Genomic DNA, 19,981 nt, shown 5'->3' on the forward strand with positions numbered 1-19,981 from the left:
TGGATACCCGAGATTTGTTTTATCTTGCACTGAGAATAATCAGATCATGCTGGAGCTGCCAGATTCGGTAAAGCTCTTGGTGAAGAATATAATCTACAAATCCAGGGAAATCATTGTCCAGAACCCTGATAATTGCCTTGAGAGACAGCTTCGAAACCTTAGTTTAGCTTCGTCCCCCTTCCAGTTCAAATTTGAGGGGGACGTCACCTTCTTCAATTGTTCCTCACTTAAAACGGCAGAATCATTTGCTGCTCACTTCAGTTCAAATCTAAAACGGCAGAATCATTTGTTCCGAAATCAATATGTGGAAGCTGCCTACGAGGAGGACACATATGCAGACTGAAGAAGAGTAATAGCAAGGAACCAGAAACTGAATGTATTAAAGGTACTATATGTATCTCAATTCCCTATTCATCTTCTTTTCATCTTTCATTCTCGCCTCATATCCTCTACAATGATCTAATAAACAAATACTCCATTTTGGAATTAAAAAGCCATTGCAAAGGATATGAGCTGATAAATTCTACTGATCGAGTTTCTAAGCTATGGAAAGTAGAACTAAAATCTTGGACGGAATTTACTTTTTATTGGGATTCTGAAAGTCTGAAAGATAAAAAATAAAAAATAAAAAAAGAAAAAAAGATCAATTTGATTACAACCAATCAAAGTACTATATGTTTACTTACTATTTACATGAGGATTTTTTTTTAAGTTCTAATCATTTTGCCTCTTTCACCGAAATATTTTTGTCTATATTAGGTCATAAATTGAAATAATAATTAATTAATGAAAATAATTTTATACATTTTTAAATTATTGTCTTTATGCAAAAATGGTAACAAGAGTAAAGAAATTATCTATCATGAATTTTTGGGCTAAAGTTTTATATTGTTTCTTTTCTTTCTTCAAATTTTTAGAGCCCTGAAAAGTTATAAGGAAATAATTGGACAAAGAGCTAAATGTTTATTTTGGAGTTAATTTTTTGAAAAATTAAAGAAATATAACAACAATGTTAAAAGTTCTTTTGTAGTGGATTCTTTTCTAACTACTTATGATAAGTACTTTTTTTCTTTTTTTTCGTTTCTCCATACTTTTCCAACGATGTGAATGTAAAAATGCAAAGTAATATAATTGATATTCAAGTATTCATTTTGGATTTTGGAGATGTTTAAGGAACTAAAAGAAAATTACTAAAGATTGTTTAAAATAGATGATTTTCTCATTTATTGTTTCATATCCAAGTAGAGAATACTAACCTCCCAGGTAATCCATCTTTGTTGCAACTCCCAATAATCACAGTTGTGTAAAAATTTTCATAAATATCATTTTCCTAATTTTAATGGGTATCCACATGCATGGATACCTTTGCCCTCTTATCTAACATGAGAAGTTATATGTTAATGGTCAATCAAATTGCCAAGTGTCAATTCACCCATTGGAATCTCACTATATATAATGTCATAGGATAAGGATAGAGATTTGTTTGAGATAGAGTTTTATTTTTATTTTAGTTTTTGTTAGAAAATAGGGTGAATTAGTGTTGAGGGCTTCATTATGACAGTAAGTTATTATGAAACATGATAGTCTAACTAAGATACATAATAGATATTAGAAGGGTAAGTTTTAATCTCCACTACAAGTTAGAATGGAGTTACCAGTAGAATTGGTACTCAACATGTAGAGTATAAGAAAGAGACCCAAAAAGATAGGGTTGAAGCCTAGAATAAAATTAAATTAAAATCATGTCATAAGCATGTAATTTAGCATGATTTTGTTAATTCCAAGAGCACAACAAGATAATTATTATTATTTTTTAATATTTTACAGGTGTATCAAAGCAAGCAATGGTAACAGGTAATATTTTATTTATGCATTTTTATTATAGAAATAAGGATTCTTAACTTGGTTATTCTATCTATTTATTTAAATAAAAAAAGTTTAAGTTTTCTTCTTTTTATGTTTGCAGGCACAATCTTTGGTTTCTTTCTACTTGTGTTAGTAATTGCTATGTTTTATCGTCTCTATAGCTCAGATAAATTAGAAAGAGAGAATGGAATAAAGGTTAAAAGGTTTCTGGAAGACTATGAAGCTCTCAAGCCCTCAAGATACTCCTATGCTGATATTAAAAGGATTACAAATCAATTCAAAGATAAATTAGGCCAAGGAGGTTATGGAACCGTGTACAAGGGAAAGCTTTCACATGAAGTTTTTGTTGCAGTAAAAATCCTTAATAATTCTCAAGGAAATGGAGAAGAGTTCATTAATGAAGTGGCAACGATGGGTACAATCCACCATGTTAATATAGTTCGCTTAGTCGGATTTTGTGCTGATGGATTTAAACGAGCTCTAATTTATGAGTACTTACCAAATGAGTCATTAGAGAAGTTCATATTTTCAAGAGATGTTAAGAACTATTCACTCAGTTGGAAGAAACTTCAAGAAATTGCTATAGGTATAGCGAAAGGAATTGAGTATCTTCATCAAGGTTGTGATAAAAGAATCCTCCATTTTGATATCAAACCTCATAATATTTTACTTGATCACAACTTTAATCCAAAGGTTTCTGACTTTGGTTTAGCCAAATTGTGCTCCAAGGAACAAAGTGCGGTCTCTATGACCATTGCAAGGGGAACAATAGGCTACATTGCTCCAGAAGTGTTGTCTAGGAATCTTGGGAATGTGTCTTATAAGTCAGATGTTTATAGTTTTGGAATGTTGTTACTTGAAATGGTTGGAGGGAGGAAGAATATTGATGTTAATGTGGAGAGTACTAGCCAAGTATACTTCTCATAATGGATTTATAATCATTTGGATATAGGGGAAGAATTGTATATTCGGATTGAAGAAAAAGGAGATGTTGAGATTGCAAAGAAATTAGCAATTGTGGGACTCTCATGTATTCAATGGTTTCCAATGGATCGTCCTTCCATGAAAATTGTGGTTCAAATGTTGGAAGGAGGAGGCAAGTTAACCATGCCTCCTAATCCTTTTGCTTCAACAACTCCAACAAAGACAAACTTGAGCAAACCAGGAAGTGTTTTTCAACAAGAGTTAGCAATCATTTCAGAAATAGAGTAAAATAATTGCCTCAAATTATTATAAATGTGTAATTTTATAAAAATTCATATTGTAGTTGTTCATCATCGTAGCATTTCTATTTATATTTCTGTTAATTGAACAAATGATTGTACACAATGATTATACCAGTGGCTCAATTGATGTTAGATTCTAGAAGTTCTTATTCCCATGTAATGTATTTATCATGTATGATATTTTAATGAATATGTCCAAGAATATTCTCACAATCCAATTTATAGTTTAGCTACACACAACTCTAGAGATCACCTTTCAATCAAGAATAACTAATGTCCATCACATTCAAGATAGAGAGTATTGTACGAAATAGCAATAGAATAGATCTAGGAAACTTGAAAATAAGTCTCATCCACTATGTCTATATGGAGTTTCTTTTGCTTTTTTTTTTTTTTCCTTTTTGCCTTTATCACTTTTTTATTGGATTGAGAAGTAAGACGAATAAGTTATGTAATGACTAAATAAAGTTGCTCCTTGAGCTAGATTATATTACCCAATAACTTGATAAAGTATATAATCTTTTGCTTTGCACTAAGAAGCAAAAGTTTTCAAACAAAAATTTGGCCTTTAATTTATGACTACAATTTTAAAAAATTAAGCTTAATTCTCTACCATCATTTCCGTACAAAGCAAGTGGCTTTACCTTTAGAAAGGTCTCATATGGATGCATTATCAAAGACAAAGTTCATTAATATTGAAATTTGGGGATGGTTGATCATCTCCTTACCTCTATCACAATTCTAATGCTAATGGAATATCCTCAAAGGGCAAAGGATCAACCCCTTTTTAATGCTAAGAAAATTTATTTAGTGGTTATTTAAAATGAGATATTTAACCAATACAAATTACCAATGGATCATATGTACGGTAGACCGTGAAAAATATTAAATTATGGGAGAAATTAACCAATGAGAAAAAAAAAAAAAAGGACTCAATAGATTATGTAATAATAATAATAATAATAATAATAATAATAATAATAATAATAATGGACTCAAACTCTCTCAATATATGGTATATATTGTTTAACCTAAACAATAAAAAGTCCAGTGGCTTAGGACGTTGATGCAAACAAGCTTGTCTTAGCCGAGGGGTCTGAGGGTTCCTCCATGTGTTTAAGATCAACTGCATTTAGGCCAGAACATCGAATCACTGGAACAATCTACTATATTTGACTGGGCCAAGCCCAATGGAAGGTCCATAGGCGGAGCTTGGATCATGTGCTACTCAGGCTGGGTTGGGCTTGATACGGAGTTTGATACCAACTTTCTATTAGTATACGGGACATAATTTGATCATGGCAGCCCAATAAGATATTTATTTTCCTTGTTTTGTGCTTTTATAATTTTTTTTTTATGTTTATAGTAATTAATTATACTATAATCATATCAATCATTACAACTATTTTTGTAATTAAATTTTTTGTCCCACTATTTCAGTATTTCTAATTTTATTTGATAAATTAATTCTTCTTTATCATCTATAAAATATTTACTTAAACTTATTTATTATAAGTTTATTTATCTATTTTTCTTCCTATTTATTCTTAAAACTTTGGAGTCCTTATTTATATTTTTCATAAATATAATTGTAATTTAAACAAAAAAAAATTACTTAGAGATATACCAAACAAAACATACACTTCTTCAATGAAAAAGTGACACAAAATTAAAATATAAATTCTAAAGAATTAGACTAAATTAAAATAAATTTAGAAAAAATTAATTGATACCAATGACTAATAGTTAAACCACTTAGATAATTTTTTGATAAATTTTATTTTTATTATATAAAAATTATTTATATAGTAATGAAAAAAACTTTGGGACGTTTTCTTAGTTCTTTTAGAAAAATTTATATTGAAAATTATTAAGGTAATAATGAAAACTATAAATTATCATTCTTTCTTCTTCTTCTTTACCCTGCTGCAAGTTGCTATCTCCATATCCAGTTAGTCAATTCTTTTGAAGGTTTTTCCTTGCATTTGACAGACTTTAAATTCTTTTGCAACGAGCAATGTGGAATGGGATAGATGTAGGAAGAGGTCATAACCTTCTCAACTAAGCTTATCTTTATGGAAGAGTAGGTAATGTATTTCTAGAAAGGGAGAAGGAAATTTTTTTGGTTTTGTCTTTCTTGACGGACCATAAAGGCCACCAAATTGAAAAATGAAGCACTATCTTTGATGATGGTCATATTGAGGCCTTTTTAAAATGTAAAGCTTTTGTAGGAAAAGGATAGTGGGGAATTAAGTTAAATTTATCAAAAATTATATTCAAAGCTTAATGAAGAAAATCAAATATAATTAAAATTAATTTAAAATTTATTATGTAATTTTAAGTTATTTAATTATACATAAAAAAGGAAGAATGTGTAAAATTAATTTGAAGTGACACATAAATAAAATTCATTAATTTCAAATCTATTTTTTTCTTACTTTTTATTTTTCTTCTTCAATTTCTTTTCATCGTATTCTCTCAATTTTTCTAAGAACTAAATATAGCTTTAGTTTTCAAAGTTTCTAACTCCATTTTTTATCCAAAAATCTCTAAAGAAATTAATTTCCCCATCATTTATTTTCTAAAACAAATCAGCTGAAAAAGGTTTTCATTTTCATCAATGAAAAACTCCTAACCATTTCCATACACTCTCCACCCCCTCCTACCCTTTTCGTATCTCTCCATGAGGTACGATATACACGAGCAGGAAATATAGCTCAATATTTAGACGTTTTCCCTTAAAAAAAATGCACTAAACCATAGTGTGGAGATTGAGACACTCTTGCCAGTATTGAAAAATGGTTAATATTTCTATATTGGAACCTTTGTGGGCCTGAGGTCTCTATAGTTACGCCAGCAAAAAGTAGAATAATATATTCACACCAATTTATTAACGAAACTTTCAAATAAAATATTTTATATAAAAAAATTATTTAAAATCTTGAGTGACTTAATTTTTTATTTATCAAAATGCAATAAAAATACTTTAATAAAATTAATAATTTTATGGTGTATTTTAAAATTTTTTTAATAAATGAATATAAATATATTAAAGGAATCTATGATAATTTTAAATCATTTGAATTTGATAAAAAAAAACCTTATATTTTCCGATAATTTGATCGCATAAGGTTTTACTATTTCATGCTTTTTATATAAGGGGATCCTTTAAGTTGTCTTATTTCCATGAAAAGACTATCAATTAAGCTAACTCATCTAAGACTACCTACAAGTGCTATCGGCTTGAGAATTTTCAACACAAATTCAATTTAATTAAACCTAAGCTCTGTACTTATTAATTGAACCTTCTTGTGAAATACCTTAAACTCACTCCCCATTTGCTTGCCAAATTATAGAATTGAGGGCTTAATAATGGTTGTCTCAAGTCAAAATAGTTTTAATTAAAAATGAAAAAGTCCAACTTACAAAATGATTAATGAGGGGATCATTTTTAGGGTAAAGAAGAGGTCCAAAGGGCCCCCATTTCCTTAGCCTAATCCACTACTCAAAAGGCATAAAGATAGAATCACAATTAAGAGTATAAGAAAATGAGTATCAAAACCTAAGATTCCAATTCAATATCGCTTAAACCAAAGCTTAAAAACAAGTATGTTCAAACACAATCTAAGAAAAGGAGTTTAGGACATTAAAAAACAATTACAAAGTCCCAAAAAAGTAGGCAAATGAGTGTGGCAACCCAAGCTCCAGCTGCAACAAGGTTTTCTTCCCTAAAACTCTCCCAAAGAAGGAGCAACCCATGAACAATTGCAAAACAGCTTTTTATAGTTTCTCCAATGATGACCTAGGTAGTGTACCACACGGAGACATAAAAACAAAACGAGAGATCCAATGGAGGGGCTTGGGAAAAATATTACATGTTAGTGCCTCAAGACAATAGTACATTATATATTGGACCTTGCAAGAGGAGTTACAGCCCATGCGTACATCTATGCCAAATTACAAACACAGGAGAGAATGCAAGTAGGTAAAATGCTACTTATCCATGGAATTGTGCCAGGAAATTGATGCTCCTATTGGATTGTTGATATGATCCTCAATTGACATTTCTTCATAGTATAGAGTAGACTTAGGAGACATTTCTAACAATTCAACCTTTCCTTCCAACATCTCTAAGGCTTTGCTCATTGAAGGGCGGTCTATCGGCTTCATCTGTATACACCATAATGCAACTATAACCATTTTCTTTACAAACCTCTTTTCATCTTCAATGGCATCTTCCAAGTCTATATTCTCTCCTTGATCATATCTGAGGTAAATCCATGATGGGAAATATATTTGACTCGAGTGCTTTGCATTTGCATTCACATTCTTTCTTCTCCCTACCATTTCCAACAATAACATTCCAAAACTATAAACATCATCTTTGTATGAGACACCTCTAATGTTTTATAGAACAATTCTAGAGCAATATATCCCAATGTTCCTTGTGCAACAGTGAGGGATACTATACTTTCATTTGTCGAATACAATTTGGCAATGCCAAAATCTGAAAATTTTGGTGTAAAGTCTTCATCAAGAAGAATATTGTATGACTTCACTACTACAAAAATAGTTTATGGTGTCACTATTTACGGTGTCACTTTTAAAATAATGACACCATAGGATTTATAATTAATAAAGGTGACACATCATATAAAAAATCTTCAATTGAGGTAGTTAGATGATATTAATTTTATATTTATAGTGTCATTTTTTGGGAAGTGACATCATATAAAATAATTTTTTTTAAGTATTATAACCCATTTTTAGAATTAATAATGATGGATACTATATAAAAATCCCATTGTTTCCATATCTCACCCACAATCCAAAAAATTTCAATATATAAATCCTATATATAAAATCGTGATCTTCTTCAACCTTTTCTCTCACCCATAGTCAACACGCTCACAACCGACATTCTTCACTTTGTGGACTCCCAGGTAACCCAAAATCTCTTGGATCTATCATTTTTTTTCTTCTTTTATTAATGTCATTATATTAATTGTTTCAACATCTTTGTATTATGGTTTTTGTGAATTGTGTATTCTTGAGTTGTAGGGAAGAAAAATTTAGGTTTAATCTTCTAGCATAGAAGAAAAAACTATAGATTAATTGATTTTTTAATCTAAACCAAACACATGATCAAATCCTTAAAAAAAGTGAAAAACAGGAAAAAAAAATGAATGATTTTTAATATCTATTTGTATGAGAATGACAGGTACATAATTTTTTTGAGATATACTATCACATAATCTTCATCCTTTCTAAAAAACGAGAGAGGAAAAAAAATGATTTTTCTGTTTGTATCTAAGTGGGAATGAGATATAGAATTTCGTTGAGAGTATCCAACCCCAAAAGGACCAATTCGGGAAGGCATGTGTGGTATTGACGGGAGATGATAAGATGGAAATCATAACCATAGCCATGTTCGATCTCTCTATGTCTTTCTATCCTCTTCAATTAATTCATGGGCATAGATATTTTATTTAGTTTTTATATTTAGTTTATTTAGTTTCTAAAATCCAATTAGCTAGATATTTTATTTGATTTTATTTTTATATTTAAGTAGTTGAGTTTTGGAAAGTTTTTATATTTTGTTAATAGAAATAGAAATTTTTATATTTTTTATTATTAGGAATTTCTATTTTGTTAAATTGTAAGTATCTATCTCAATAAGAGATTATTAATATTCAAATGAAAGTGATGAAAAAGAGTAAATATTTTAATGCTCAATCATATTTTAATGTTTTTTTTTTTTTTACATAAGGGTTTATTTATGTTTTCAATTTTGAAGTTCCTTTTCCAAGTCCATCAACAAAAGTAGTGTCCAACCTTAAAATGGGCATGTGTGGTATTGACGGGAGATGATAAGATGGTAATCATAACCATAGCCATGTTCTCTCTGTGTCTTTCTATCCCCTTCAATTAATTCATGGGCATAGATATTTTATTTAGTTTTTATATTTAGTTTATTTATAGTTTATTTAGTTTCTAAAATCCAATTAGCTAGATATTTTATTTGATTTTGTTTTTATATTTAAGTAGTTGAGTTTTGGAAAGTTTTTATATTTTGTTAACAAAAATAGATATGAGGACTTAAAGGGTTTATATTTAGGTAGTGCTTGAGCCAAGGAAAATGATAGTCCACTCTCTTGACCCTATGCATCACAAACCATGTGAGGACTTAAAGGATATCGTAAACATGTAAGTTCTTCCTATTATTTTTCATAGTATTATTTTTAAATAAAAAAAATACATTCACCTCAAACACATTTTTTTATTATTTATATATATTAAAACATATAACATTTACCTATTTTTAAAATGTACCCATTGAACTTATTTACATAGGACTCTTCGAATATCTGCAAAGAAAACATCTAAGAGGGAGTCATCTTAGCAACTAGTGCAAGTGACATCCAAAAATTTTCTTTACACATTAGCTTATGCATTTGCACCATTTATATATGTGAGTACTAATGTTATTTTATAATTGATAGATTAGTGTCCAAGACAAGAAGGAGGGTTCGAATGTGACTACTTTGTTATGAGATTCATTAAATAGATTAGTGTCCATTTATTCATCAGAAGAAGCACCCTTCGATGAAATTAGAGGAGAATGGGCTACTTTTGTGCTACAACTAATCATGAATCATGTTAATGCATCATGATCACCATGCATGGTGAGTCCCTTAGCTACTACATGAATTTTTCCATAGGTATTGTATAGTAATGCTTATTCTTTGAATAATGTTTCTATTTGAAAAAATAAATAGTTCTTAGATTTGTTCATTTATGATAACATCGATCCATGTTTATTTTCTTCAATAAAAATCTCTAAAACTCATTAAATTTTGAAATGCAGGTATACACTCTTGGGATGGTGAAATGGAGAATAAAAAGAAAGAAGAAGGCAACAAGATTTTGGGTTTTTAAATGCAACTCTTATGTTATACGTTGTAGGACATAAACGTTACTTTAATTGCAACTGAGAAATTTAGATTTTTAGATGGGACTTTTATGTCATTTCATGGTTAGCCGGTTTTATGCTTAGGAAATGGAGGTATACATGAATCTTGGGATCTTTAACATTTCTAAATCATGTTTTGGTATGTATTCACTATTCTTTTTTAGTTTTGATGGGTTTGATATGTTGGACGTACTATCCTTTTGTGAACATTTGATATACAAATATTATTAGATGATCAATGTATTATGAGTTATTCTAGAAACATTACAGAAAAATGAGTTAAATATAATATGATTGTTATATTTATGGACAAAATATAAATAGGTTAATCTTATTAATTCATAAGCATTACAAAAATCAACAACTAAAACCAATCATATCTTCCACAATAATTTACAATGATGTGATACCATAACCTAAAGGTGATGCATTTAATGTGACATCATAACTCAAAGATGATGTATTTAATGTGACACCCTATCATCACTAGAAATATATGGTGTCACTTCCGAATGGGTCACCATTTATCTACTTTGGTGTCACTTCCAAATACGTCACCAATTGGTACCCTCTATGGTGTCAGTGGAGAAGGTGACGCTATGTTGTAGTGACACCCTATGTTTATGGTGACTTGTTATAAATGTCACCATATACCTTTTTCCTTGTAGTGCTTGATATCAAAATGTAGAATTTGCATGTCACAATCTTGATGTAAGTATTTAATCCCACACCCCACTCCAATTGCAATCTTATACAACCTTTCCTAGCTCAAAAGAGTGTTGTTTTCTTCTTTAAGAAAAATAAACTTATCAAGAGAGCCATTGGGCATGTAATCATATATAAGTGCCCATTTTGATCCTTGTACACAAAATCCAACAAGTCTCACCACATTAACATGATGAATCCTTCCTATTGTAGCAACTTCATTGATGAAATCTTGTCTATTAGCTTTTGACATGATCAACACTTTTACAAATACAATGCGACCACTTCGAAGTTTTCCTTTATATACAGAGCCAAAGCCTCCTTGACCTAATTTATTCGCAAAGTTATGAGTCATCTTCTTTGTATTTGAATATGAGTACTTGATAGGTTGGAGATTTTTGTGACTCCGTAAGAATTCTTCAATGCTATCATCTAATGATATATGTCTCCTATGGAACTTGTAAACCAAATAGGCAAAATAGGCACAATATCCCGAGTAGAGTTCTTCCTGTGACTAAACACAAATCAATTGTCAAAGCAATGAATATTTTCAAAAAAAAAAACAAGATATCACAAATAAAGTTAAATCCATCTGATACAAATGGCAGGAAAAACCATTCTACCTTCATACTAAGTAAAACATGTGGTAGTGTTGTTAGAGAGCCAAGTGAAGTAGCTACTTTAACAATCACTTAATTCACCTAAAATGAATTTTTTCACTAAGCTTTTACAGTGTATTGTTGCTTGGGGAGCAATTTGATGGAACTACTAATGGGTTGAATAGCAGAAAGAAAAAATAATATGTTGTTGGATGCATAGGACTGGGGCCTGGGATAAGAAGACCCCAATTTCAATTCAATTATTTTGACTTCTTTAGATGTTGGTGGAGTTGAATTACACTTAAATTAAGTTCACCCTAGTCAATATATAAAAACAATTTGGAAGTAGAATTTGAATTTACAAATTTAAAAATTGAATTCACATTCAATTTAATTTGTACTGTTAAACAAAGCAAATTCAATTTAGAGATCACTGAACATCCTTTGAATGTAAGAATTCCAAAAAATTTCATATCAACTCTTTATAATATTACTTCACAAAAAATTAGTAGTGGAATTTGGTAGCCTTACCAATAATGCGTAGTAACCAACCTCCTAGCAAGGAAGAAATGCACAGTATGATGAAAATTTAAACAACATAAGATCACATGTAGACATTAAAGCATGCATTAAACAAGAATAAACGAAACGCTCACCTTGATTAATGTTGTGGAAAGCCATTTTCGTGCTCCACTGCCTCCAAGACGAAGCTTAGTCTGTGATGGTATGTGAATCCGGGTTCAATGAGCTCTTCCATTTTCTACACCCAAGATTCAGTCCAAATGTGATGTACGTGCCCTCTCCAGCCCAAAGAAGAAGAAGTTGAGAAATGGAGCAAAAGAGCTTTCTCTTTTCACTTATATATATATATATATGCACACACACACACACACATTATTTGGACCACTTGACTTAATGGGTTAGTCAAATGAATTAGGGTGAGCCCATAAAAAAAAAAAAAAAAAACAAGCAACAATATGTGTCTAGTCCCATTATGGACCACAATGCAAAAATAAAATAACATTGATTTATGGCATTATCACATAGATTATGTAAGTCCACACATAAAAATTCCAACAATTCTCCCACTTGGACTACATAATCAAACATCACCACATATACATAATCATAAATCAATGTCCCATAGAATCTCATCAAAACAAATAATCAAAAGCAATCATACATGCTTCATTGCTTGATTCACAGGAAAATATACAATAATAGCAATCCTTCCAACAATAGCATAATATTACAATACCAAAAATGGCTTCCACTAACTTAATGCAACTTAGGCTCCCAACAACCCCATTTGAGATACATGTTCATGAAACACAACTATGGGTAAGCCTTTTGTTAGTGGATCTGCCAACATACCTTTTGTGGACATGTGTTCAATATCAATAAGAGACTCTACCATTTTCTTCTTAACAAAATAAAACTTTACATCAATATGCTTAGAGCAAGAAATACTCCTAGTGTTCTTAGAGAAAGCAATAGCTGTGGAATTATCACAAAATAATTTCAATGATCTAGAAATGGAGTCAACTACTCCCAAACCTAAAATAAAATTCTGCATCCATATAGCATGACAACAAGCCTCATAACATGCCACATACTCTGCCTCCATAGTTGAGGATGTTGTAAGTGTCTACTTGACACTTTTCCAAGGTACAGTCCCTCCTGGCATCATAAAAATATAGCCTGTAGTGGATTTCTTATCATCTATGCAACCAGCAAAATCAGCATCACAAAACCCAACTACATCAAGTATGTTGGTGCGCTAATATGTCAACATTAAGTCCTTAGTTCCTTGAAAATACCTAAGGACCTTCTTAGCAGCTTTCCAATGTTGACTCCCAGGGTTGCTCAAGTACCTTCCCAACATGCCCACAACAAAAGCAATATCAGGGTGTGTACATACTTGAGCATACATAAGGCTGCCAACTAAAGATGAATAAGGAATGGTTCTCATTTCCTCTCTCTCATGATAATTTTGAGGACACTAAGCCTTTGAAAACTTATCACCCTTCACAATTGGTGCTCTAGTAGAACTACAGTTATGCGTATTGAACCTCTTTAATATCTTCTCAATATAGGTTCTTTGAGACAATTTAAGCACCTCATTAGCCCTATCACGAAGAATCTTTATGCCCAAAACATAAGAAGTCTCACCAAGATCCTTCATGTTAAAATAGGTTGACAACATGTGCTTTGTCTCAATCAACAAGTTAGAATCATTTGATGCGAGTAGTATATCATCAACATATAAAACAAGAAATATGTAACTACTCCTACTAACCCTTAAATATATGCATTCATCAATTGTATTCTCTTTAAAACCATTTTGGGTGATAATTCTATCAAACTTTAGATACCACTGCCTCGAAGCTTGTTTAAGACCATAAATTGATTTATTGAGCTTGCAAACTAAATCTTCCTTTCCAACTTCTGCAAAACCAGTAGGCTACTCCATATACACGTTCTCATCCAAATCACCATTCAAGAAAGTTGTCTTGACATCCATCTGATGTAGCTCCAAATCAAAATGAGCTACTATGGTCATAATTACTCTAAAAGAGTTCTTGGTCGATACAGGTGAGAATGTTTCTTTAAAATCAATTCATTCTCTTTGACTATAACCTTTAACCAGAAGTCTAGCTTTATATCTCTCTATTTGCCCGCTAGAATCATGTTTGGTCTTAAAGACCCACTTGCATCCAACTGGTTTACAACCATGTGGCAATTCAACCAAATCCCAAACACCATTCATATACATAGTTCATTTCATCATCCATGGCTTTTTTCCAAGAAGTGAATTAAGGACAATGAATTGCTTCTTGATAAGTGACTGGATCAGAAGCATCATAACCATCATACTCATGCTCCTGCAAATAAATCATATAATCATCTGAAATAGCCGGCCTACGAACCCTTTGTGATATTCTTAAAAGAATCCCATCAACAACAGTACCATCAACAGGAATATTAAGTTCCACTTGATCACAATACTCTCCTTGATTAGTGGTCGGTTGTTGGACAATAGGAACATCCACATCTGGAACATGAGATGTAGGAAAAGGAATTATAACATGCTCTTCTCCAAAAGGTATCTCATGAGGCACAAAATTAGGATCAACATTAACTTCATCTTCAAACTATACAACTCTATCTGACTCAATGATCTTAGTGGTATGAAATAGACAATAAAATCTGGAACCCCTTGATCCAATGCAATAACCAACGAAGAAACCACTATGGTTTTAGGATCAAGTTTCTTTGATTGTGGGTTATATGGTATAACCTCAGCCTTACATCCCCAAACATGAAAATGGTGAAAGCTCGGTTTCTTCCCTGACCATAGCTCATTAGGTGTCTTAGGCACAGACTTAGTGGGCACTTGATTCAAAATATATGTCGCAGTCCTTAAGGCTTCACCCCATAGAAATTCTGGTAAGGAGGAATTAGACAACTTGCAGCTCACCATATCCAATAATGTGTGATTCCTCATTTCTACAACCCCATTATGTTAAGGAGTGTCTGGCATTGTATATATATCATCAATGCCGCATTCCAACAAAAACTTAGCGAATGGTCCGAGATTTCATCCAATCTCATCATATCTCCCATAATACTGACCACCTCTATCAGACTTTACAACTTTAATGGGCTTTCTCAACTACAACTCCACCTTAGCCTTAAAGGCCTTAAACACATTTAGGGAGTCAGATTTCTCATGGATTAGTTCAATATAACCATATCTAGAGAAATCATCAATAAAAGTGATGAAATATTTATAACCTCCTAAAGCAGTTGGTGTCATGGGACCACATATATCTATGTGGATCAAGTCTAAAGTACTTTCACACCAATCAATCTTTTCCTTTCTGGTCTTAGCTGTCATCTTCTCCTTTAAACAAACAACACAAGTCTCGAAGTTTGAAAAATCAAGATTAGAAAGCACACCATCTCTAACCAATCTCTCTACTCTTTGCCTAGAAATATGACCTAGGCGTTTGTGTCACAACATGGAAGAACTTATATTCATTCTAGCACGCTTGCAACCAATAACAGAATTAACAGAAGATGAATCACATAAAGGACCATGATGCAAATTGAGACTATAAAGATTGCCAAACAAAACAGCATTGCCAATTAGAACTGAGTTGCTAAATATATCCACTTTTCCTCATCCAAAGTGGAAAATGTAACCTTGTCTATCCAAAATAGATACAGAAATCAGATTCCTCCTAAGTGAGGGTATGTAGGCAACATTGTGTAACAACAAAAAAACTTTATGTGATCAACCTTAGCTTTATCATGCCAAAAAATTCTACTTTCACTTTGTTTCCATCACCCATATACACACATTCTTCATGTTTTGACGACCTCCTTTTGTTTGTCATCTCTTGCAAAGAATTAGTGACATGAATAGTGGCACCTATATCTAACCACCAAGAATTGGCATGAACATCAACAATATTAGTCTCAATCATGTTTGCATTCAAATTAACCACAACCACAATTTCACCTTTCTTTTTTATTTTTTTTTCTAGCCAATTTTTAAACTTGAAGTAATCAGCCTGCTTGTGGCCAATCTTGTGGCAAAAGTTGCACTTCCCCTTGAATCTCTCACTATTTGTAGCATTAGAAGAAGCAGATGCATCGGAGGTTCCTTGACTCAAATTCCCTTTCCTCTTGAATTGCTTAGAGCCTCCAAAATTCTTGTGTGAAGGTTTTTTCTTCATATTACTCACTTAGTCAGTAACAAGAGCAAGAGAGTGAGTCTCATTTTCTTCAGTGAGACTTCATGTTGCACCACAATGGACATCAACTCCTCTAGAGTCCATTCTTCCTTCAAGGCATTAAAAGTCAACTTCACCACATCAAAGGAAGTAGGAAGTGACTCAAGTATCAACCAGTTCAAGAATTTCTCACTCAACTCTACTTTCATCTCATTTGCCTTGTTGAAGTGGTGCTTTAGCTTGATGATGTGATCTCTAACCCCACCTACTCCATCATACATAGTGGTTGTGAGAAGCTTCAAATAAGTTGTCATTTCTGCCTTATCAATCTTGGTATAATTGGCTTTCACATATTCCAAAAAGTTTTTGGCCATTTCCATTTTTGGGACACATTCTTTAATAGATTTATCCATAGTATACTTCATCACCATCAAAAACCTCCTATTGGAGTGCTCCCATCTCTCATAAAAGGATCTTTCATCAGCAGAGCTCGCATCAGTGGGCTTACTTGGCACATCAACTCTTAAAGCCAAGTCCAAATTGTGTAAAGTTATATGCACATTGAAAGACTCATACCATTCCTCAATTACCAGTAAGGGACTTGATGGCAGATAATTGCAGAGTAATTCCAGGATTGCTAGTAATTGGAAAATAGAAAAATTAAACAATATGCATGTTACTACAATATCATGTTCTTTGTTAGTTTCCATAATTTTTCAATTTAGCAATAGCTTGGAATTTTGAAATTCCACAGCGGTAAGGACAACTAATTAAATATCACAACTAAGATGCACTAATTTTATTACCGAAAGGGCAAAAGAAAATTAATATGGTTCATAATATATAATTAATTTCCTTCACCGATCTAAACATCCTATCAAGTATTATAATCATCGATAGGACAATTACAATACCCGTATGGACCTTAATAATCACAATAATAAAGCAACCAAAAGTGGGAGATAAAATATCTCAACAAAGACAATTTGACACATATTGGATCACGATAAGCAACCACATATATGTTCACTATTGTTATGATAAACTCAAATATTTAATTTGCACAACTTGACACACTTGGAATTGCGATAGGCAATCACACAAGTGTTCTTCATTGCCATAATAAATTTAAATATTTAACAAAAATGGCCTAGGACAACATTATTGGTATAAGATAAAAAATTATACCATAAAAAACAATAATAATAATAATTGTCCCAATAAAACCAAATTTAACAAATGCATAATCATTCCAAGAATACCAAGACAACCAAAACCAAAAAAAAAAAAAAAGTTTTTTTAATGATGTCATGATGACGTCATCTCATCTTCTCCACCAGAACAGGACTTGGTTTTGGTTCTTCTAGAAAAAAAAAAAAAAAAATCGGCCAAAATTTTGTGCATTTTCCAATGAAAACACTTAGGTTTCCACCCTCAAACATCAATCCTTCAATCTAAACCCAAAAATTGCACAAAAAAACGCATAAAATGAAGAACCAAAATAAGCCCTAATTTCCGAAATTCCATCAAATGAGCTCCAAAAACCATTAAAAGAAAAAAAGAAAAAAAGATGGGTTTTAATTTGCTTTAAACAATATTATTTACAAGTCTCCAACATCAATCGGGCTTGAAAACCGAGAAACAACACCAAACGAAAAAAAAAAAAAATGGCTTCCAAAACCAAAAAAGGGGAAACCTAAAATAACCCAAATATGCAGCTCAAATGTCATCCATGTTGGCTCTGATACCAATTGATGAAAATTTAAACAACATAGGATCACATGTAGACATTAAAGCATGCATTAAATGAGAATAAACGAAACGCTCACCTTGATTAATGTCGTGGAAAGCCATTTTCGTGCTCCATAGCCTCCAAGATGAAGCTCAATCTGTGATGGTATGTGAATCCGGGTTCAATGAACTCTTCCCTTTCTTACACCCAAAATTCAGTCCAAATGTGTTGTGCGTGCCCTCTCCAGCCCAAAGAAGAATAAGCAGAGAGATGGAGCAAGAGAGCTCTCTCTTTTCACTTATATATATAATTATCACGCATTAAACACATTATTTGGAGTCAAGTGAATTAGGGTGAGCTCATAAAAAAAAAAACAAGCAACAATATGTGTCCAGCCCCATTATGGACCACAATGTAAAAATAAAATAACATTGATTTATGACATTATCACATTGATTATGTAAGTTCACACAAAAAAATTCTAACACAGTAAAGTAGGAGACACTTGAGTGAAGAAAGCCTTACCAATCACCAAGCATTTGCAGCAATAGTAGCATTCCGGACAATTATAATATTCTTTTTGAAGTCCTATATGAAACCATCCAAGCCATGTTAGTCACAAGGAATAATGCCCTTGACAGCCCAAATAATATTTTTATGAGAAGCAAGAATGGGAGGGATTAATTAAGATGAAAGAACTCCAAATAAATCATTTATCTTGTTCTTTTGAGAAATTGATGATTGCAAGTAGCATTACCTCAGAATGTTAAGGTGTAGGGAGAAAGTAACCCCTCTGTTAACAATGGAAGTCCAATTTGTAAAAATTAGGAATGAATAAAATAAAATTTTAATTTTAAAGAAAATTGGAGTTGAAGCCTTACTCATAAAGGGTAGCAATAGATTAATTGTTATGAACTTCCAAAGCGCTGCAAGATTAAACCAAACCAGTGAAATTAGGGATAGAAATATTGAAGACTCATTCAAGGAAGATAAAAGCAGGTCATCATGTATCCTACTCACATTTTTTGTACAAGTTGCTTGAGTTGTAGCATTGAAAGGTATTCTCATCCATAGCTGTACAGTTGCAAATTTGCCCTTTCATTTTGCGTTGGCTGCTGCAGAAGAGAGGCAAAAATGAAAGCTGAAGCCCCAGAAGCAGGTAATCTTGCAAATCTGACATGGAAAGATTGCTGGACTCTGGAAGTGCCTTCAACGGTTGAATAACCATGTATGTGCTGATGGTGCAGGAATACGGCATATCTACCACGGACACGTATTCTCCGACTATTGCATAAGAGTATGTTGGTGATGAGGAAGAGGAATAGCCTGTCGTGTTGCATGGAATAATAGGAATGTAGTTGTGGTCGCTGATTGACTGCTCACAGTTCATCGAAAGTATTGTATAGAATATCGGTCCAGACCCCGAACCATGAAAAAGTTTTCCATGCAGAAGGCAAATAAGATCGAAATCCATTCATCCTGTAATATGCACCAATGGAATGAAGAGGACTGGAGATCAAACAGTTGCCCTTCTTTAGCCCAGGATCCACCACCCGAATGCTATAATTCTGGTAGTTGATATCCGCAACATAGTATTTCCCACCGTACAGGTTTATCATAGTACGATTGTTTTCGCAAATAAATTCATACTCAGGTTAACCGCAAATGGGGGGATCGCCTTGTAATCCAAAAGGGTAGTAAATATCTCCGCAGGAAGAGGGGCTGCATATCTGGGACTTGTGATCCTTAGCAACACAAACTGAAAGGAAGCAGGCATGGAGAACTACAGTAATGAGGCCTACTCCCACAAGTTTTGCGTCCTTCAACATCATCAACTTAGAGAGAGAGAGAGAGAGAGAGAGAGGGAGAGCGAGAGAGAGAGAGATGCTCTGTTCTTGGGTTAGTTCAGATCAAATTAGTCACTCACATGGCTTGGTAGGATATCGATCATAATTCTACCAATTTAAATAATATATATTATATATATAAGTAATTTTTTCTAAAAAAATTCAAGTAAATTTTCATTTATAAATTATAATTTTTAAAAATTTAAAATTTTTTTATTTTGAAATTCCCAAGAAGCGCACCTACTTCATAACTTCCTTGTTTTCACTATTTTGTTCAAATCTAATTATAAA

The 19,981-nt window shown here is 32.2% G+C and overlaps 2 protein-coding genes and 1 long non-coding RNA gene across 4 annotated transcripts; 2 read left to right on the plus strand and 1 right to left on the minus strand.

The window, feature by feature from the left end:
* Positions 1-302: 302 nt before the first annotated feature.
* On the plus strand, positions 303-3,305 carry LOC100267425 (rust resistance kinase Lr10-like). Its single transcript, XM_059743462.1, has 3 exons — positions 303-385; positions 1,828-1,854; positions 1,967-3,305. Exons 2-3 carry the CDS (start codon positions 1,845-1,847, stop codon positions 2,791-2,793), a joined length of 837 nt encoding a protein of 278 aa, XP_059599445.1. The 5' UTR covers positions 303-385; positions 1,828-1,844; the 3' UTR covers positions 2,794-3,305.
* A 6,381-nt stretch (positions 3,306-9,686) lies between these two features.
* On the plus strand, positions 9,687-10,121 carry LOC132252726 (uncharacterized). Of its 2 annotated transcripts, none has more exons than XR_009464503.1 (2): positions 9,687-9,814; positions 9,961-10,121. It is a non-coding gene; the product is annotated as an uncharacterized LOC132252726 (long non-coding RNA). The 2 variants fall into 2 exon arrangements; XR_009464502.1 differs by having other exon boundaries at positions 9,687-9,778.
* Positions 10,122-16,119: 5,998 nt separating this feature from the next.
* On the minus strand, positions 16,120-17,965 carry LOC104882235 (uncharacterized). Its single transcript, XM_010664536.1, has 2 exons — positions 17,941-17,965; positions 16,120-16,748 (listed from the first exon to the last, which is right to left on the minus strand). Exons 1-2 carry the CDS (start codon positions 17,963-17,965, stop codon positions 16,120-16,122), a joined length of 654 nt encoding a protein of 217 aa, XP_010662838.1.
* Positions 17,966-19,981: the final 2,016 nt, after the last annotated feature.

This window comes from Vitis vinifera, chromosome 16 (genome assembly GCF_030704535.1).
Source record: "Vitis vinifera cultivar Pinot Noir 40024 chromosome 16, ASM3070453v1".
NCBI lineage: Eukaryota > Viridiplantae > Streptophyta > Magnoliopsida > Vitales > Vitaceae > Vitis > Vitis vinifera.

Bases quoted from the DNA above. Each gene is read 5' to 3' on its own strand.
- LOC104882235 (XM_010664536.1), bottom strand. From the start codon at position 17,965: ATGGCTTTCCACGACATTAATCAAG. The intron at 16,749-17,940 runs GTGAGCGTTTCG...TCCAATTACTAG, and splicing joins TTTCCACGACATTAATCAAG to CAATCCTGGAATTACTCTGC.